At 42.8% G+C, this 22,188-nt stretch overlaps 1 protein-coding gene across 5 annotated transcripts in view; it reads left to right on the top strand.

Annotated features, from left to right (window-relative positions):
• Positions 1–20,919, top strand: part of kif1aa (kinesin family member 1Aa) — a 320,477-nt gene extending 299,558 nt beyond the window's left edge. For 4 of the 5 annotated variants that reach the window (XM_059950017.1, XM_059950003.1, XM_059949986.1 and 1 more), the window contains 3 exons: positions 498–690; positions 4,557–4,675; positions 15,059–20,915. In XM_059950017.1, the coding sequence (XP_059806000.1) occupies positions 498–690; positions 4,557–4,675; positions 15,059–15,101 (355 nt within the window). In that variant the 3' untranslated portion in view covers positions 15,102–20,915. Of the gene's footprint in view, positions 1–497; positions 691–4,556; positions 4,676–6,625 lie in introns of all 5 variants that reach the window. The other variant, XM_059949994.1, reaches the window with a different exon arrangement.
• The last annotated feature ends 1,269 nt before the right edge of the window (positions 20,920–22,188 follow it).

Raw genomic sequence — 22,188 nt, 5'->3', positions numbered from 1 at the left:
ATCTCCCCTGATTGTACTGAATCGCCGAGCTGGCACTGAGGGCTGGACAGCCTTTTCCTGCTTCTACTTTTTATGCCTCACCCTCTTTCTCCAACTGCATTCAATAGACAGTGTTTCCTTGGTGAGGTGAAATGAATGCAGTTCTCCAATGCATTCTCAACAGAAGTCTGTGCAGCTTCCTGAACTGACAAGTGATTTGACTATGGGCTTTTCCTAAAGCTGGTGAATAAGTAACTAGCAGTAGGGTCACAGGAGGAGCCTGAGATTACAGTCCTCTTGTATGTAATTTCTTGCTCCTCTCTCTGCTTCCAACAAGTCATCTAACAAAGCCAGTCGGCCTCACCAGCCTTGACTCTGAATGCCCCATGACGCTGGGCCAAGACCCCGCTGGTTGATTTGAGTTAAGTACAAGGAGGAAGCAATTGTGTTGGAAATTTATATTGCCACACGGTGAGTTTTTACACATAGCGTTCTCTGACTTTCTTGATATCTTCCAGTCCTATTGTGTCGAAGAAAGGGACCCTGCATTTCCTAGAGCCCCAGACTAACGGCTGGGTGAAGCGCTTTGTGGTTGTGAGGAGGCCGTATGTTTACATTTATAACTCCGATAAGGACACGGTGGAGAGGGCGATCCTGAACCTGTCGGCTGCACAGGTGGAGTACAGTGAGGATCAGCAAGCCATGCTGAAGGTATGAGGGTCTCTCTCCTCCGTTCCCTTCAAGTACATGGAATTCCAATGTTCTTGCCTTTAGAGACCTAGGTGCATGAGGGACAGGACTGGCAGCTCAATCTTCCTTGGTTTTGTTCCTCGAGAGTGACAGAGAGGGGTTAGAAGAGGTGGAGGGGTTGGACTATTGACAAGAATGTCATAGCAGTACTCAGAGAGGAAATACCGGAGGCAATTTGGGTGGAGCTTACCAATAAGCTATTAACAGCCATTGAGAGGTGGGGAAACAGCTATGTAAACAGATCATGGAAAGGTCAAGAAACAACACATTTGTCATAGTGGGTGACTTCAACTTCCCCAGTGTTCATTGGAACTTCCTTAACATAAGAAGGTGGGATTTCTTCAGTGCAAGAGAGGTGGACGGTCCAACTGGAGGAGCAAACATACTGGACCTGGGCCAGGTGACAGACCTGAGAGTGGATGAACATTTTGGGAATAGTGACCAAAACTCTTTAAGTTAATTATCGGTGAGGATAAAATTAGACCTTGCAGGAAGGTGCGAAGTTGGGAGAGGGCAAACTACGACAGGATAAGAGAAGAATTGAGGGGTGTTGATTCAGAACAGTTGCTATGGTACAAGTCCACGTCTGATGTACGAGTTGTTTAAAGACCGGCTAATCGGAGTTCAGGATCAGCATGTTCCTGTCAGGAGTAAGGACAAGGATGGTAGGTAAGGTATCTTGGATGCCTTGAGAGGTCCTAAATTTAGTCAGGAACTAAAAGGAAGCATTCATAAGGCTTTGGAAGCTAAATCAAACCGGGCCCTTTAGGGATATAAAGGTAGCAGGAAAATGCTCAAAACAGGTGATTAGAAATGCATAAAGGGGCCATGAAATATCCTCAGTGATCAGGGTCAAGGAGAATCCCAAGGCATTTTATAGTGTGTAACACCCTGGGAAAGGTTTTACTGCTAACGTAATGGTCTTTTTGTAGAAGCAGTGTTTGGGTTATGATTAGAGATAATGGGTGCTTTGAAATGTGAGCTGGGTCCTTTGTTTGGCAGGAGAGGTGGAGAGAACCGGTCCTAGGATTCAACCTGGTGGGGAACCATGATTCGATAGAGCCAGGTGCCGGGGTCTACTGAGGATCGATGAATATGACTTTTGGAAGAGATGAGCTCCAACTTGTGCGCATTTGACTGTTAAATTATAATGGGTTCTTTTGGGTTTTTTTCTTTCTTTTCTTTACTAACTCTTTAGTTAAGATTCATAAATATAATTAATCACTTACAGTGTGCTGTCTTTTATTTCTTGGCACTGAGTTGTAACCGGGTAGCAAATATGCAGACAAACCGGGGTTTGGGGTGGGAGAGCCGTCTCAATCTCACGGGTTTGGCGGGATCGGAGTGTGCCTTCCCTACACTTACCAAGGAAACTGAGTGGGTTTCACTTGTATTCAGAAAAAGAGGATAACTGAGGAGAGGCTAAACACCACTCAAGAATAAAGAAGGGAATTTATAATTGGAATTAGAGCAAGTGGTTGAGATATTAACTGACGACTTTGCATTGGGATTTATGGTGGAGAAGGATTTGGAGGCTAGCGATAGCAGAGTGGACCACTGGAGGTGGTAGTGCTGTGTTCTCTGAAAAGTATTAGGGCCTGATGACATATATCCCAGAATACTGAAAGAAGCAAATGAGGAGATTGGTAGGGTTTTGACAAGTTTCTTTGTATCCTCAGTAGCAACAGGTAAGGTCCCAGAAGATTAGAGAATAGCAAATGTTGTTCCTTTTGAAAGGAAATAGAGATAAGCCAGGTAACTATAGGCCAGTGGGCTTCACATCAGTATTAGGGAAGCTATTGGAGAGTTTACTGGGGAATGGGATTTATGCACATTGGGACTGTTCCACATGGATCTCTGTGAGGGAAGATCATGCCTTACAAAATTGATTGAGCTTTTTGAGGAAGTGACAAAGGAACTTGATGAGGGTAAGGCTGTGGACATTATCTACATGAATTTTAATAAGGCGTTTTATAAGATCCATAGTTCACTGAGAGGGGTGATGCAAGTGGATTTGTTTAAAGAAGGCATGTGATGAGTCTGAGAGTAAGGAAGTCCTGTTACAGTTATATAAAACTTTTGTCAGATCACACTTGCATGAAGTTCTGTTTCCCCATTATATGAGGAATGTGGATCTTTTCACCCAGGGTATAAATGTCAAATGACAGAGAACATGGTTTTAAATTAGTGGGAGGAACTTTAACGGTGATTTGAGAGGCAAGCTTTTTACACAGAGAGTGGTAGGTACAAGGGCTATTCGAGGCAGGTTGGTGGAACAAAAGATTAATAGACTGACACATGAATATGAAGGGAATAGAGGGAAATGGATGATACATGGGAGGAGGACATTTAATATAAATTGGTATCAACGTTGGTGCAACATCAAGGGCCAACTGTCCTGACCACTGCTGTTATGAGTCCAGGACACCATCAAAATGGCAGATAGATATTCATATTGAATCCATATTGCCCAGACTGACTTATCTTTTGGGTAGATGCCTGACAGTTTTCCTAGGTATCACCAAAATTTGGATGCTATTTCTGCAGCTGGGCTAGATTACACAGTGCATGATATTATGTTAGTAGTTTACTTTGCAGAGCCTAAGAATTCCTCTCATCTTCTGCACACTTTGACAACCACCCCACCCCCACTGCGCAAACACCACCTTCAATCTGTGATTGAGCACCCCAGTTAGGACCGACTGGTCTAATGTTCCTGGCTCCCTCTGCCCAGAACACAGAAACATAACAACACTAACCCTTCTCAGGTTTTTGCTGTCTAGTCCCCAGATTGAATGATCCACAAGTGGGCCCCATATTAATTAAGTTCCCTCCTCAACCCATCCGCTCAGCCCCACCCTTTATACTGACCCATTCCTGACGCAGACTCATCCACTCACCTGCCTACTGACTGACCGATTCTACCAACACCCCCCCGCAACTATCTCATTGCCCTCAACCTTCCCCCACCCTCCAGCAGGATTCACCATTCCCTCTCCTCCCCAGCTCCTCTGTGTCTTTTCACGTTCCACACCCACCAACAGAGGTTTCCAAGCTCCTGTCCCCCACCCCCCGACTGTGACTGATCACGTCTGTGTCACCGCAGACAGATTGTGAATGACTCGCATGTGATCCACCTAAATCTCAACCTTTCCCTTCAGCTTGACACCCCCTTTAACACTCACGGTCCAGACATCAGACTGTGCCCCGTGACGTCAACCTGCAAGATTTCAATGACTCTGCATCCTCTCAGTGCTTCACATGCCCTTGAAAGGTAGCCTTTCGTCAAAAGCAAACTAGTGAACGAGACTGTGGGAGCCGCGGTTATCCCAGCATCTGGACCAAGTTGGGCTGAATCCTGAATGGTTTTTTTGTTATTCCCCTGAGAGCATGTAGTGCAATAATTCAAATTCTGCTGTGGTCTAAGCATACCTAAGATACGTTATTTGCATGAGTCGATGTATTTGTAGTCATACAGCATCGAAACAAGCTTTTCAGCCCACCATCCATTACAACCATCAACCGCCGTTTACATTAATCCTTGTTTATGCTCTCCACATTGACATCAATCCCCCTAATTACTTGACCACACACTAGGAGCAACTGACGGTGAGCAATGAATCTATCAGCTCACGTGTCATTTGATCGTGGGAGGAAACCAGAGTGTTCGGGGTGAAGCCCTGTGGTCACAGGGAGGAAATGCAAGCTCCGTGCAGGAGGCCAGCATTGAACCCGGATCACTGGAGCTGTGAAATGACAGTTTTACTGGCTGCACCACTGTGCAAAGTGCACTCATTCCTGAGGTTCTCCCTTTTTGTTTGTTGCAGACTCCCAACACCTTTGCTGTGTGCACTGAACATCGTGGGATACTGCTACAAGCATGCAATGATAAAGAGATGCAAGACTGGCTTTATGCCTTCAACCCCCTCCTTGCTGGTTCAATCAGGTAGGCTGAGTGAAGTGCAAGACTGGCTTTATGTATTCAACCCTCCTTGCTGGCTCAGTCGGGAGAGTTCTACGTTGGATGGTGTTACAATTGCAATGTGGCTACCTCGGACAATAGTATAATTGGAGGTATGATGTCCTTATGTGTTGCAATGGGACATGTGCAATCTGTCAGATATTGTTGAGGTGAGAGACATTTTTATTTATCTAGAAATACAGTGCGGAACAGACCTTTCCAGCTCCATGAGCCTTGAGGCCCAGCAGTCTGCCTGGTTAACATTAGCTTAATCATAGGACAATTTACAATGACCAATTAACCAACTAACCGGTACGGCTTTGGACTGTGGGAGCACCTGGAAGAAACGCACACGGTCATGGAGAGAAGGTACAAACTCATTACAGATGGTGTCAGAATTGACCTCTGAATTCCAGAATGCCTCAAGCTTTAATAGGTGTTGCAGTACCATGGCAACCGCTATTCTCAAAATTGCAGTGAAAGGCATTGAATAGCTATCCAGTGCTGTAATGAAGAGAGTAGGGAATATTTGAGAGTTTACAGCAGTGGGTGTGTGATGTATTGAAGTGCACAATGAGAGTACGTTCATGGTCTTCTGGTGCTGGAGCCCATTCATTTCAAGGTTCAGCATGTTGTGCATTCAGAGATGCTGTTCTGCAGACCACTATCATAACACACGGTTATTTGGGTTACTGCCACAATCCTGTCAGCTTGAACCACTCTGGCCATTTTCCTCTGACCTCTCTCATTAGCAAGGATTTTCACCCACAGAACTGCCACTCTCTGGATGGCTCTTGTTTTTCCCACCATTCTCTGTAAATTGTAGAAACAATTGTGCATGGAAATCTCAGGAGATCGGCAGTTTCTGAGAAACTCAAACCACCCCGTCTGGCACCAACAACCATTCCATGGTCAAGGGCACTTAGATCACATTTCTTCACCATTCCGATGTCTGGTCTGAACAACTGAGCCTCTTGGCCAGGTCTGCATGCTTTTATGCATTGAGCTGCTGCCACACGATTGGCTGATTAGATATTTGCATTAATGAACAGGTGTACCTGATAAAGTGTCCGCTGAGTGGTTTTCCAACAGTTATAATAATAGGTCAGTCTTATTAAATGAGCTGTGGACTACATCAGGCAGAGTTATACTGAGAATTGTAACCTACATCAGAATGTTACACAGAGGGATGAGGTCAATATTAGGTGGTATACTGAAAACCACAAAGTAATTTGATAATATTGTCATAAAGATGTGTGTTACATCAACCAATTATAGTGATTTATGTGGGATTTATCAGGTAGATATGGGGAAGTGTGTGGATTACTTAAGTCTGCATTGTTGTTCTGTGCTTCATCACTCAGGGTTATGGTGAGGTTTGTGCACTGTTAAGCACTTTGACAGTGAGAGTGTTTACTTAGAAGAACACTTCTGCAAAGGTTGGGTAGTGTGCTAATGTCCAGCTGACTGGGATGTTGCACTTGAACAGGGCCAGACCTATCCTCCACAACAGCAGGCTCACACAGAATCTCAGCACATAGAGTCACCTGACGCCCACCTACTTTAGATCCGCACATCACTGATATACCACAACAAAGGTGGCCATCAGGATGAGGGCAATATTGGGTACAATTTTGCCCCCACTCTTTGGGGACTTGTGTATTAGAGCATGTCAGATTGCATCTTGGACACCCAGATAAACTGGAAGACATCCCGGGTGATTACCAAAGCAGAGGAACGAGGAACAGGCCACATCTGGCCTCACTCTTACTACAGTTGACACAGGCCCTGGATGCTGATCTATTTGCAAGCTGACCATGGATCTGAGCAGAAAATAGTCACATCGTCCTTATACAGAGTTAGCTTTGACTTGTGTGTTTCCATTGACTGGTAACATTAACCCTCTTATGCTTTCATCCTTTTTGATGCAAATAGGTTCAGTGCAACACACGAAGAAGACAACCCTGCCTGACTCCAGACCTGATGGGGGAGCTATCCAGCCCCCATCCATTGATTTGGACTACATTACAGATTTCAGTGTATTGGTCCGATTTCTGATTCCTCGCCAAAACACATTTTGGAGAGCACATCCATCACATGTGATATCCTATTGAAGGCCCTCTCTTGGTCCAAGACAACAAGGCAGAAATCTCACTCTCTGTCCAGCATATACGTGATGGAATCGAAGGGCCAGAACAGCCTGCTCTACGCTTTATCACTACATAAATAAACAAAATAAATTCCCAGAACAGTAAGGCTGCCAAAGATTTTCCTGCCAGATACACCACAGGTTTGGTTGGGTGGAACACTTGTCCCGTAGCTTAATTTGACTCTGGCAATGGCCTGGGAAAAAATTTTAAAATCCATTATAATCTCACAATGGGTCTTCATTCCAACATTTTTTCCACATTCTGATATTTGGTCTGAACATCAACTGAACCTCTTGACCATGTCTGCATGCTTTTATGCATTGAGTTGCTGCCACATGATTAGCTGATTAAATATTTGTATTAATGAGCGGGTGTACTAATGAAGTGGCCACTGAGTGTATCTCTAATGAAGGGTCCTTGCCCTGAAAAGTTGACTCGTCTTTGCTCCCCATGGATGCCATTCAACTTCCTGAGCATTTCATCTGTTCTTTGTCATTCATTTGGGCTTCCATCATCTGCAGTTCCTTTTTATTCCAAATAAGATTTTGAGTATTCTGGGCTGCATGAGGTAGTTATAGTGAGGGCTGATGGAATGTTATCATTGTGAAACTTGAACTCTATTCTCCCTCTGCTGTGTGGAGCATTTCCAACAGTTCAGTTACACCAAATAGTTTTCCAGTGAGAAATATTGTCTATGACACAGAGTAGAGCAATGGAGTATTTAGGAGGAGTATTTTGAGGGGGGTGGGCGACATATAACACTGTTAGAGTGAGGAATATGAGCTATATCAGGCTGATTTAGTAGTGAGGAATGTGGCAGTATCAGGCAGTCATGCAGTGAGGGATGTGGGCTTTATCAGGCAGTACTACAGTAAACAGTGAGCTATTCCAGGCAATAATATAGTGAGGGATGTGGATCTCAGACACTACAGTGAGGGATGTGAGCTAAATGAGACACTGTTACAGTGAGGGATCTGGATATCAGACACTGTTAGAGTGAGGGATGTGGGTTATATCAGATAGTAAGGCTGTGGGGACTGCACATCAGGCCAGATTTGGTCAAATAGAAATGAAATTAAGCTAAGCCAATATGATGTCCAGCAGAAATAGACAGTCAGAAACACAAACATAAAGAAAGAATTTGAGATAGAGGTCTGCAACATGCCCAAATGGAGCACAGAGCTTAGTACAGCACAGCACAGACTTTTCAGCCCAGGATATTGTGTCACCGTTAAACCTACTCCAAAATCAATCTAACCCACTTAGCCCTCTGTTTTTTTTCCATGTACCTATCTAAGAGTTTCTGAAATGTCCCTGATGTATCTGCCACCACCACCACACCTTGCAGTGCTTTCAATGGTTTCAAAAGTACATTTAATGTCAGAGAAATGTATAGAATATACATCCTGAAATTCTTTTACTTCACAAACATCCACGAAAACAGAGGAGCACCCCAAAGAATGAATGACATTTAAATGTTAGAACCTGGAAGAAACCCCCTCCCATACATACACAGCCGCAAAACAACAACCCCCTCTCCCCCACCAGCAAAAAGCAATAGCGCCCCCCATCGAGCACTCAAGTGTGCAGTAAAACATCAATAAAGACACAGATTTGAAATACCCCAAAGACTACTCGTTCACCCGGTATTCGACATACCACAGGTTCTCTCTCTCTCCCTAATAAGGGAAAAAGAGATGTCTCCATTTCACAGTGAGAGGGGAGACAAACAACTCGCTGATTTATGATACTAAAAGTCTGTTTCATCACCTCTTCTAAGCTCTGTGCCCAAAGAACTCGGGCACACAGCCAGCAGCCAGCTTGCTGATTTCCATCTTCCGTCTCCTACAACACACCAGTTTCCTGCGGCAGCACCAACCTCGAGTCTGCCTGCCTCCAGGGCCACAAAATCCCAGAACCCTGAGGGCATGCTAGTCTTCTAGGTGGCATCTTGGCATATCAAACAGCGGCCAGTCGTGAGACCCGAGAGCGGGTCCCATTCCCTTACCACTCTATATATAATAAAAACCTACATCCCCCCCCCTCATACTTTCCTCCAATATCCTTAAAATGATGCCCTTTTGACTTAACCATTGACACTCTAGGGAGAAGGATGCTGGCTGTCCACTCTATCTAAGCCTCCTATCATCTTATACACCTCTGTAAAGTCATTTATCATCCTCCTTTGTTCCAAAAAGAAAAGCCCAAGCTCACTCAACCTTTTCTCATGAGACATTCTCTCTAGTCCAGGCAGAAACCTGGTAAATCTCTCCACATGCTCTAAAGCTCCAATGTCCTTTCAAAAATGAAGTGACCACAACTCAACACAGTATTTCAAGAGTGGTCACAACCAGAGTTTATAGAGCTCTAACATTACCTCAAGTTCCTTGAACTCAATCTTCCGACGCACAAGACAATGCAGCATACACCTTATTAACTTCTCCATCAACTTACAGTTTGTGGCATCTTTGAGGGATTTATGGACGTGGACTCCAAGATCCCTTTGTTCCCCTATACTGCTAAAATCCGGCCATTAATATTGTACTCTGCCTTCAAATTTTACCTTCCAAGGTCTATCGTTTCAGACTTGTTCAGATTGAACTCTATCTGCCACTTCTCAGTCCAGCTCTTCATCCAATCAACATCTCTATGTAACCCACAACAACCTTCTACACTACCCACAACTCCACCAACCTTTGTGTTATTTGCAAACTTAGTAACCTACTCTTCCTCTTCCTCATCTATGTCACAGAGTCATAGAAAAATACAGCACAGAAACAGGCTCTTCACCAAGCCATTTAAACTGCCTATTCCCATTGACCTGCAGTGTGACCATATCTCTCCATACCCCTACCATCCATGCACCTCTCTCACTTGGAAATACACACCAGATTAAATTCTGGAACTCAGTACCTAAACCCAATTTATGAGAACTTTTACCATAAAGATCAATTAGGAAAATCTATTTCAGTCTTGTCAGCAGTGGCTAAATATTATGTACCAATTTTTTTTTAAGTTGTAGGTATATCAGGTATGATATGGTGAGGGTTATGAGGTAGACTAGATAGTTATATTGAAGTTGGGATTTGGAGTTTCAGTGAAGGATAAACTTCATATTAGAAAGTGTAATTGTGAAAACTGCAATTGATATCAGCATTACAGTGTTATGGGTTTATTACTGTACTGTTGAGTTTGATGAATTGTGACATGTGACAGAGTATCATACCAATGGTAGTGAATAGAACATAAGGCCATAAGATATAGAAACAGAATTAGGCCATTTGACCCATCGAGTCTGCTCCACCATTTCATCATGGTTGATCCAATTTTCCTCTCAGCCCTCATCTCCCGCCTTCTTCTCGTATCCTTAGATGCCCTGACCAATCAAGAATCTATCAACCTTTGCCGTAAGTATACATAAAGACTTGGCCTCCACAGCTACCTGTGGCAAAGAATTCCACAGATTCACCACTCCCTGGCTAAAGAAATTACTCCTCACCTCCATTCTAAAAGGACACCTCTCTTTTCTGAGGCTGTGTCCTCTGGTCTTAGACTCTTCCACCATAGGAAACATCCTGTCCACATGCTCTCTATCAAAGCCTTTCACCATTCGATAGGTTTCAATGAGGTCACCCCTCATACTTCTGAATTCCAGTGAATACAGGCCCAGAGCCGTCAAACGCTCTTCATATGACAAGCCATTCAATCCTGGAATCATTTTTGTGAACCTCCTTTGAACCCTCTCCAGTTTCAGCACATCCTTTCTTAGATAAGGGACCCCAAACTGCTCACAATACTCCAAGTGAGGCCTCACCAGTGCTTTATAAAATCTCAATATTACATCCTTGCTTTTATATTCTGGTCTTCTTGAAATGAATGCTAACATTGCATTTGCCTCTTCACCACAGACTCAACTTAAAAATTAACCTGCACAAGGACTCCCAAATCCTTTTGCACCTCAGTTTTTGTATTTTCTCTCCATTTAGAAAATAGTCAACCCTTTCATTTCTTCAGCCAAAGTGCATGACCATACACTTCTTGACACTGTATTCGGCCATTTCTTTACCCCTTCTCCTAATCTGTTTAAGCCTTTCTGTAGCCTCTCTACTTCTTCAAAACCACCTGCCCCTCCACCAATCTTAATATCATCTATAAACTTTGCAACAAAGCCATTAATTCCATCATCTAAATCACTGATGTATAACGTAAAAAGGATCAAAACCAACACAGATCCCTGTGGAACACCATTAGTCACCAGCAGCCAACTAGAAAAGGCTCCCTTTATTCCCACTCTTTGCCTCCTGCCAATCAGCCACTGCTTTATCCAGACTAGAATTTCCATGTAATACCATGGGCTCATAGCTTGTTAAGTAGTCTCATGTATAGCACCTTGTCAAACGCCTTCTGAAAATCCAAGAACACAACATCAACCAGTTCTCCTTTGTCTATCCGGCTTGATATTTCTTCAAAGAATTCCAACAAATTTGTCAGGCAAGATTTCCACTTGTTGAGGAAATCATGCTGACTATGGCCTATTTTATCATGTACCTCCAAGTATCCTGACACTTCATCCTTAACAATTGACTCCAACATCTTCCCAATCTCTAAGGTCCAACTAACTGGCCTATAATTTTCTTTCTTCTGCCTCTCTCCCTCCTTGAAGAGTGCAGTGACATTTGTAATCTTCTAGTCTTCTGGAACTATGCCAGAACCTAGTGATTCTTGAAAGATCATTATTAATGCTCCACAATCTCTTCAGCCACCTCACTCAGAAACCTGGGTTTTTGACCATCTGGTCCAGGTGACTTATCTACCTTCAGACCTTTCAGTTTCTGAAGAATCTTCTCTCTGGTAATGGTAACTTCACATACTAAATGACCCCTGACACATGGAACTTCCACCATACTGCTAGTGTCTTCCACAGTGAAATCTGATGCAAAACACTTATTCAGTTCATCTGCCATTTCCTTGCTCCCCCATTACTACCTCTCCAGCACTGTTTTCCAGCGGTCTGATAATCCACTCTTGCCTCTATTTTACACCTTGTGTATTGAAGAAACTTTGGTATCCTCTTTAGTATTATTGGCTAGCTTACTTTCATATTCCATCTTTGCCTTCTTAATGAATTTTAATTGTTTTCTTTTAGTTTTTAGAAGCTTTCCAATCCTTTAACTTCCCACCAGTTTATGCTCCATTACAGTCAACCTTCACTAATCCAACTACCTGCAATCTGGCACTCCTCAGATCCCAATGATGCTGGATTAGTGAAGGCTAACTATTGCTTAATGTGATTAATGTGTAATTCAGCATTTTCACTAATCCAGCACTCCTCAGATCCCAACCATGCCAGATTAGTGAAGGCCGACCTGTACATGCCCTCTCTTGGGCTTTTAATTTGGCTCTGACTTCCCTTGGTAGCTATGGTTTATCATCCTTCCCTTAGCTTACTTCTTCCTCTTTGAGATCTATATTTCATGTGCCTTCCGAATTGCTTCCAATTACAGCCAATGTCGCTCTGCCATCATCCCTGCTAGTGTTCTTTTCCAATCAGTTCTGGCCAACTCCTTTCTCATGCCTCTAATTCCCTTTCCTCCTATGTAATACTGATACATCTGACTTCAGCTTCTTCTCAAATTTCAGGATGAATTCGATCATATTATGATCCCTTCTCCCCTAAGGGTTCTTTTACCTTAAGCTCTCTAATCAATTCTGTTTCATTTCATAACACCCAATCCAGAGTAGCTGTTGAGCTGTTGCTTCAGTGGGCTTCACCACAAGCTGCTGTAAAAAGCCATCTTATAGGCACTCTAGAAATTCTTGGAATCCAACACCAACCTGATTTTCCCGATCTACCTGCATATTTAAGTCACCCATGACTATTGTAACATTGCCATTTCAGTGTGGATTTTTATCTCACTTTATAGGCCACATCCAAATTACTGTTTTGGGGGTCTGTATACAACTCCCATCAGGGTCTTTTTTCCCTTGCAGTTCCTTAGCTCCATCCACAATGGTTCAACACCTTCTCACCCTATGTCAACTCTTGTGATTTGATTTCATTTTTTTTTTATCAACAGAGTAACGCCACCCCCACTGCTTCCTGCCTGTCCTTTCAATACAATGTGTATCCTGGGGACGTTAAGCTCTCAGCTATAATCTTCTTTCAGCCATGATTCAGTGATACCTACAATATCATACATGCCAGTCTGTAACTGTGCCACTAGTTCATCAACCTTATTTTGTATGCTGTGCGCATTTAAATATAACACCTTCAGTCTGGTATTCACCCTTTTCAATTTTGACCACCTTTTACATTACAACTCATCCTGTTGACTGCAGTTTTACCCTATCAGCAGCCTCTCCTCACTACACATTGCTTCTGTAAACCAGATACCTCATCTTCAGCACTACAATCTGCCTTTCCTACCATACTTCTTGCATTGAAACATAAGCAGCTCAGAACACTAGTCACACTATGCTCAACCTTTTGAATCCTGACTTTGAGCTCTTACCAACATCTGTCTCCACAACCTCTCCACTAACTCTTCTGGGACTCTGGTTCCCATCCCCTTGCAACTCCAGTTTAAACCCCACCTGCATTATTAACAAATCTTCTTACTAGGCTATTAGTCCCCTTCTAGTTCAGGTGCAAACTGCTCCTTCTGTACTTTGTTATGAAATTCCCGTAACTGGATCACTTACCAGCAAAGATAGAGAGGTCCGTTGAAGTCTGATGGTACTATTTTTAAAAGCATTTATCGATAAAGGGCAAAAAAAGAAGATTAATGCAAACATACAGATAATATACATCGTCAATACTAAATCTAAGAGCAGGTATCATAATAACCGATTAAAAAATAACTCTATGTCACTATCAGTTCGTTCAAGCTGCAGCGTTGTTGGGTTTAAAAGTGATGCGGTTTAAACTTGCCCAAGTCTTTTATGATGTCACTGCATTGAGTCAAGGGAGCAGGTTCACAGTTGTTAGCTAAAAAGCCATTTTCCGTGGTTTCAGCCACCAATTCCAGCCACGGAATTGAACACACGTGGCTTGGTTTCCGATGACCGTCTGCTGTTACGTGGTCGCTTAACGTTTCTTCTGGTGCGTCTGAGGGGTTGGTCCAACAGACCCTCTTTTATTCTGACTCTCAGGGTCATAGATGTCAATCAGGTTGGGGGTGATGCAATCTCTCCCTCAACCAGCCCACTTTGCCCGAGGGCATTCACGTAGCAGAGCATCTCAATCCACAAATCTGTCTCCAAGAGACAGTGGCCATCACCCATAGCTTTACATCGCTATGGGGGGGGGGGGGAGAAACGTGACATCCTGCACGTCTCCCCCTCATGTCTTGGGCCTCCCGTTTGACTCAACCCAACAGTGATCTGGCGATTCTCACAAAGGAGGGGGCTATGGACCTAACAATAGGTACCACCTTCCCTGGAAGAGAGCCCATTGATCCAAAAATCTTATGCCCTCCCTCCTGCACACTTAGCCACTTACTAAACTGTATAATCTTCCTAGTTCTAGCCTCCCTAGCACATGGCACGGTTAGTTATCACAATCCTGGAGGTCCTGCCGTTTAACTTAGCACCCAACTCCCTGCTCTCCCTATGCAGAACCTCTTCAGCCACCCTGCCCATGTCATTGGTACCTATATGGACCACAATTTCTGGCTGCTTTCCCTCCCACTTAAGAATACTGAGGACCTGATCCGAGGTATCCCAGACCCTGCCATCTGGGAAGCAATATACCATCCGGGAATCTCATTCTCACCCACAGAATCTTCTGTCCATTCCCCTAACTAATAAATCCCCTATCACCACAGTGTGCCTCTTCTTTCCCCCTTCCCTTCTGAGTCACATAGGTGCTAGAGACCCAACTACTGTGACTTTTCTCTGTTAGGTCATTCCCCCCGACAATATCCAAGGTGATATACTTACTGTTGAGGGGGATAGCCACAGGGGTACTCTTCACTGACTCCTTAACCCCTTTTCCCTTGCTAACTGTCACCCAGTCTCCTGTGTCTTGCACCTTGCATGTAACTAACTCTCTAAATGGCCCATCTGTCACCTCCTCAATGTGCAGCATGTGAATCTGTTAGTGTAAGACGTATGAGTGTATCAGGGAGTGTTATCATTGTATAATTGTGTTATTATTGTAGACAATGTTCTAAACAATGTTGTTGCCTGTTCTAAAGAGCCTACCTTTATCTTGCAGGTCAAAGCTGTCCAGACGGAGGAGCAGTCAGATGCGGATCTGACAGGGATCCAAGCACCAGTTACAGAATTCCACTTCAGACATCAGATTGGACTCTTATGTACATAGTCAACTTAGCCTTTCCAACGTTGATGTGAATGCCCGTCTAAAATGCCTGCTCTACGTGTAGTAATTTATTGAGGATTAAAAATTAATAGTTGTGTGAAAGCAAAAACCGTGTCGCTGGCGCCAGGGAGTGCCATGTTCCGTGTGCGTGTGATGCTCTGTGTATCTTCAGCAAGCGGTTAGACATCAGTGACGAACGAGCTCCTTGTCATGGGCACTGGATGCTGTCTGCTTCTTATGTTTCCATTTAGAGGAAGGGATGAACTGGGGGTGGGGGTGGGGGGGGGTAGGTGAGGTGTGAGGAAGACAGTGAAGGCAGTCTTTGGCATCCAAACAATTCCCACAGAGAAGAGGCTGATTGGAAAGTGCTATCCTCTTTATGGGTCCATGAGGCCTCTGGGAATAAACAGAGGAGTTGATGGGCAAACTGAAGAGGAGCCTGAAACAATCTGTAAAGCTCCTTATTGGTTGGTTCGTCCTGGCCAAAGCCCCATGTTGATCTGAATCTACTTGAAGGTGAATCGTACCTCACAGAGAGCTCCATGGACAGAGAGAGTCTGTGGCCAAGAAGAACTGGCAGGTTATTTGCCACAGGGAGGGGAAGAATGATCTATTTGGACAAATGAACGCTAAAGGAGATTTACAAAACTGGAATTATGGAGTAGTAAAAAGGTGAATATTGTATATATTTCACGTGTAGCTCTATACTGATAATGTATTCTTAATCGTTAATAAGAATTGTTATCGTTGAAGTTGAATAGTATTGTCTGCCCCTCCTCCCCAGCTGCAAATATTTAGATAGCTGTTTGTTGTGTTAGAGTTTTCATGAACCAGTCAGCACCCCCACAATTGCTGGGTCTGAAGGATTCAAGCAGAGAAATTTGACTTTGGTCACCCAAGTGCAAGCAGGAAAACCAACTGCCAGACATACTCCGCGCCATTTGGTTCTGAATATGGTGGTGTGCAGGGCTGGCAGTGACATCTAGTGTCACTATCCTTAAACAAATTACTCTCAGTGTTTTGTAAATTAGTGGCTGTCGAAACAAACTGCACTGGTTTGTTGTCCCTTCCCTGTGGATGAGATCCTGACAGCCTGAAGACCATACCAGCACAGCCCTCGATAGTTGACCCTCAATAGACGAGACATAATGGAGCAGATAGGGGACGGGAGGCAGGAATACAATGATTCAGTTAGGGTTTTTTTTTATGGTTTACATCAGCTGGTTCTAACTACCAATGTTACTACCTTGCTGTCCCCACAGGAGTGTGTATTTTTTGTTTGGGTGGTGCAGTGGCTGGAGAACCTGAAGCCATCTTGAGTAGTTCGCTCCAGTTGACTCAGATTTATCATTAGCAATGGGCAATCCCAGATGCATCTGTCTTCGAGCTTACAAGCCATGTATAGATTGTTACACATTTAATCTCCCCCGTGCAACACAATTTTATTTACCAACAGAATTGATCACCAGCTGGCAGCTACCTTTCCCAGTGTTATAAGCAAGTAGGGTATTCAAGCCAAGTGGGGCATGGGGCTCTTGATCAGGACGGAGCCATTCCAACATGCTAATAGAACTGCAGGGTTGTGAGGAATGGAAGTGTTGCTTGAGGTATTGGTCAGTGGAGCCCCAACAAGCACAGTTCTCTGTGAGCTGTCAGAGCACGGCGATAAACACCTCCACAAGTTCCCCATGGTGCTTTATTTAAACCAAAAATACTATAACCAACTTCCCCCATCCTCAACCGGTGGGAAAGGATACACAATCTGCTGCTCGGGTCACTACAATACCTTAAGTCTAGCACTAAGTAAAAGTTGTGTCTTAAGGTTGATGTTTAATTAAAAGAAATTACTGCTATGCATATATTGCACCCTTGACTTTTATGTTCTATGTAAACAATAAAACAAGACGAACGAACGCAGGCAGAATGAATCGCTGCTAAATAAGACACCTCAAAGTAGTTCCAACTGAAGTGAGAACTAACTTTGAGGATTGAGATTATATGTTGGATTTTATGGTTGGGTCTTTGGTTAACCCAAAGCCCTTGACAGCTGGAAGTTATCTGGGTCCTGGTCAGTATCCTTCCAGCATTTTAGATACCGTGCCTCAGTGGAAGCTTGTCAAACCAAGGAAGCAATTTACCATTCATAACAGAATTTTCAATTGCACATTGGTGTGTGTGCGTGTGTGTCCCACACCTGTGGTGAACTGCTGCATCGTCCGCGTCACTTGTCGTTCGCTGCGTGTCAGTTGGGTGATAATGCTGCTTCTCACGTTCAGTGCACAACAACACTGTCCTGCTGCAATGTACGTTCACATTGCCCCGCCACACTCTCTCACCCCAAACCACCCCTTCCCTACTTCAGTGGCAATTACTTCCCTCTCTGTGTATTTATATCTGAAGTGTGCTTTTCCTGATCAGTGTATGCTCAGTCACTTTAACTATAGATTCTCATCTGGGGAAGCCTGATGTCTGACTCACATGTCACTGGTGTCGGTAATGCCTTGTCATGGGTATAAAGTTATGTGCAAATGCACAGCATTGTCTGAATTTTCATTTGCATTCAAACTTCCACCTCTGGCAATGCAATACATCAAGAAAGGGGGAGTGCCCTTTGGAATCACAGGTAGTGCAACGAATTTTCCCCGTATGAAGCATGGATGAGAAAGGAGTGTGCATTCTGATTTTTCAGTAATGCTACCATTGGGCACTGATCAAGCAAGTAGTGGGCCTGTTGCTGTGTTTGGAAGTACACACCAATGCACAACAAAATGCTGTGGCTAGATAGTTTGAAACTTTCTCCACTGGGACAGATTTCTGAAAACAGGGAATTAAGAGTAAGGGGTAGGCCATTTAGAACAGAGATGCGGAAAAACTTTTTCACCCAGAGAGTGGTGGATATGTGGAATGCTCTGCCCCAGAAGGCAGTGGAGGCCAAGTCTCTGGATGCTTTCAAGAGAGAGTTAGATAGAGCTCTTATAGATAGCGGGGTCAAGGGATATGGGGAGAGGGCAGGAACGGGGTACTGATTATGTATGATCAGCCATGATCACAGTGAACGGTGGTGCTGGCTAGAAGGGCCAAATGGCCTACTCCTGCACCTACTGTTTATTGAGTCATGAAAGCAAGGCAGTTGTATGAAGCTGAGATACAGATTAGCTCAGGTCTATCATTGAATGGTGTGATATCAACCAGTTCGCAGCTGGTGGCCTGTTCCTATGCCTATATTTTTATGTTTCAAAGAGCTGACATCAACAATTGCAATTTTCAATATCAGTCTAGAATAATTACAGATTTCTCCAGCGCCTGTTTACTGATCTTGTGTGAAGCATCTAAGGGTTGATGATGCTCCTAGAACTTTATAAAATTGAGATCTGGTACATGAAGGTGATAGTTAAAATACTTAGGAGTCTGTATGAATTGCTGAGAGAAAATATTTGAGGCGTAAATAGAGCTTCAAAGTATTGGGCATGGTATTTTGAAGGTTAATTATCTCTATTCTACAGAGCCACAGTTTAAGAACAGCGAGTGCTTCAAAATGAGATTCAACAGAACTGAAAAGCTTGCAGTAGCCGGGATTTGTCAGGTAACCAAACAGAGGCAAGCCAACAGCTAACAGGAGGCCACAATCAGGAAGGGTGTCTTTAAACAGTTAGTTACCAATCAGACACAATGCTACACAGTTCTCAAATAAATAGGACTTGAACCCTGAAGCTTAATTGGACAATTTCCATTTTTCCCCAGCTGCTAATGTAAATTATGGAGATCAGATTAATATTCTATTGAGTGGTCTCAAAATATATCAATATTAATATCAGGTGAAGTTTTCTACTACTCCTTCTGGGTAGATGAAAACTGGGAATGGCAGATGAATTAGTCTGGTAAATCACTAGAACTAAAAAAAAAGCTATGCATAAGAAATGTATTAGGGAAATGCCACTGCATAAGGCTTTATGATGTGACAGATATATCCTAGGCCAGCCAGCCTATGGATTATAACTAACCATAATGAGATGTAGAATCAAGAAAAGTTCCTAGAGCTGGGGGCTGTGCCTTAGGCCAACCAACCTACAGAGCATGCCCATATCAGGAAAGTTAGAGCCTTGTGGGTGTAATTAGTGAATAGTAAAGGTGAAGCAATCTCACTTCTGCTACATACCCAAGGGAGAGGTGGCCATTCCTTCACCAGAAAAAAGGATCAAATGTGCCTGATACGTGACTTTACCATTCTGTTCAACTGCAGTTCTTTACCATTATATCATTGCTTTAACAAGTGTCTCAACAATCATCATTTATTAAAAATGATTATTTACCAAAACTAAATTCCTTTCCACAAAATGAACAGAAGAGGAAATTTTTAAAAAGGGAAAATTCTGCCTTAAAAACTCACCCAGTTTCATAAATAAATGCAGTTTAAATATTTTTTCTGTTCTATCCCTCAAGCCAATCAATGCATCATCTCAGTTTATCCCTCAACATAATCTATGCACTTCTTCACCATCTTTTCACCATATCCAAGAACACCAACTGCCAATTCTTTTCATCATATCCTACAAACCTTCAGTGGAAACATTAAATTAAAAAGTGACTGTCAGTTCTTAGCAGCTTTAATGACATTAATAGATTTTGTGGTCTCTTGCTATCATTTGCTGTCCTAGATTTATATCTTTGCCTCAGTTCTTTATTTATTTACCTCCTGCAGCAAAGAGAGGGTTGTGAAAGGTTAGCACAAGGAACTTAGTAACATCAGAATATATTAAACTCTGTACCGAAATCAGTAAATTTGACCTGTTCAGGGAGCCTAGAGCTTTGCCTTATGTTTCAGTCAGCTCTCACACCATTATTGTGTAAAATGGACACTAGCAAGGTAGACGGTATAGTAAGGTAAATACATAACAATTAAGACAAGACAGAGGACATGGTTGGTCGGTTGTGCGTTGCTCTCAATGCCAATTGCAGTTTGTTCAGTGGATGATGCTTCTTTACATAGGGCAGCTCCCATGCAGCCAGACAGAAAGAAAGAAGATGGGGTGCGAGCTGGGTTGGACATTGCAGTACTGGGGTGGCTGTATCTCTCCAGTTGCCTTTTTCGAGCCGAACTCTCTGCTCACACATAGTTTGTGGAACTATTTTGTGGGGTGTACAAGTGACAGTGAAATAGATAGTGACGATTTTGTGCACCTCTATTCCCCTCTCACCACCCACCCCCTACCTTGCCACTAATACAAATTCCAGCACCAACAAATTGTAAAGGATTACAAGGAAACCAAGGGGGATTTGTAAATATTTGAAGACAATTTGACAAATTATGGTAACAATTGGCATTGCTGTAATCTTTAAGTAATAGCTTTAGCACTGGCTTTTCCAAAAGCTCATTCCCAGGACATTTGAGTCAAACAAGCAACTTTCCACATCAAATTTCAATCTGACTGACCTGCAACCTTTGTCTCTACAATGGTGAGCTAATGGAATGATCTGTTTTGTTAATTCTGTTGTCAGCTAATCCATGCCTCTTCCCACAGTGCCCCAGCTTTGTACATTTTGGAAGCCGCCTCTGATGTATATACGTGATGGCTGTGACAACTGTATAATATATCTACATGCTGTCTCAGATGGTCAGTAGTCTCTTGAAGTGTAAACCATGGGTGTTGGAGTTAGAGTCTTCAGATGTTTGTGAACACTTTAATGCATTGTCAATAAAAAAAATAAATGTCTTAAATATGCAGTTCTGGACAAGCAAGCACTAAGATTCTGTTTCTGATTCAGTTACACACACACGTAACATGCATGATATAAAATCACTACTCACGTGTAAATAGCATGTCCCTTAAACGCCTATCTTCCTACTTATCCAAGTTTGCTTTGTTTTCCACCTCATCTGCTACACTTGTCATAAAAAGAAAGTCATCGAACTTCAGCCTGATGTTTACAACCCTCCATCTGTGACCTTCACAGTTCATAAGTAGCTAGAGATAAGCCTGGAGCGGTGAGCATATAGTTGTAGACCAGGTTGGTGTCTGAATATTGCAGCCACGTAATGGCACATTGAAGGTTCAGTACTGGGATGGAGTTCAACCACAACAGCTGAAAGAATTAAATAACTATAGAAGAGAAAACGGTAGGATGATAGGAGTTCTTTTCCAGAAATGCTCACTGTGAATGGAACCAACAGCCATTATTTAGGAAGAATTTCATATCTGGATGGATTCCAAGAACCTAACAAATTCCCCATGCTAGGGGATTTATATACACATGTTTGTCCATTCCACCTACTCTTGAATGGTCAGATAATCAATGTTAGAACCACCGCTAGTAACTAGCACAAGACTAAAATTTGGCCTATTCAGCAACTAAATTATTCAACCCAGCATCTTCCAATAGTATTAGGATTGAATAATTCACCAAATGTTGAAATTGTTAAATTTGAATAAAGCTTTCGAAGATGCTGGGATGATCCCAAAACATTTTTAATTAAACAAGAACAATTTTGACAATTCTGTCCAGAAGCACTGAATAGCCTAATAGATTCTTTAAAACCACAAAAGGCTGGATTGAGTAGAGCAGGAGAAATAGCTTCCACTCTGGGGTGCACTAAACTAAAGGCTATTGGTATAAAGAGAGTCACTAATAAATTCAATGTAGAATCCAAGAGAATTGTATTCAACCATAGAATGGTTGCTATGATTAGCATTAATCTACATAATATAATTATTGGCAATGCAAGTCATATATTCTGTACAAGAGTACAATTTCAAAAATATTTTAGCCATAATGTTTGCCATATATAATTTCCACAAGACTCTTTATAAATGTGCCAACTGATCTTGATCATTTAACCTGTCAAGAATATTAATTGTTAAGATTAAATAAGACCATCTCCAATTCTTCTAAGATGTGGGAATATAGCTCTAGTCTACTCAGTCTTTATAGAACAATCCTGTCATTTACTCTTACAAATTTATATATACCTTTGTGTATGGAGACCAGAACTCTGTACAATTTATTATATTCATTATATCATTGCAATC

The sequence above is a fragment of the Hypanus sabinus genome, chromosome 2, assembly GCF_030144855.1.
Source record: "Hypanus sabinus isolate sHypSab1 chromosome 2, sHypSab1.hap1, whole genome shotgun sequence".
NCBI lineage: Eukaryota > Metazoa > Chordata > Chondrichthyes > Myliobatiformes > Dasyatidae > Hypanus > Hypanus sabinus.
This window is presented reverse-complemented; position numbering and strand designations above follow the sequence as displayed.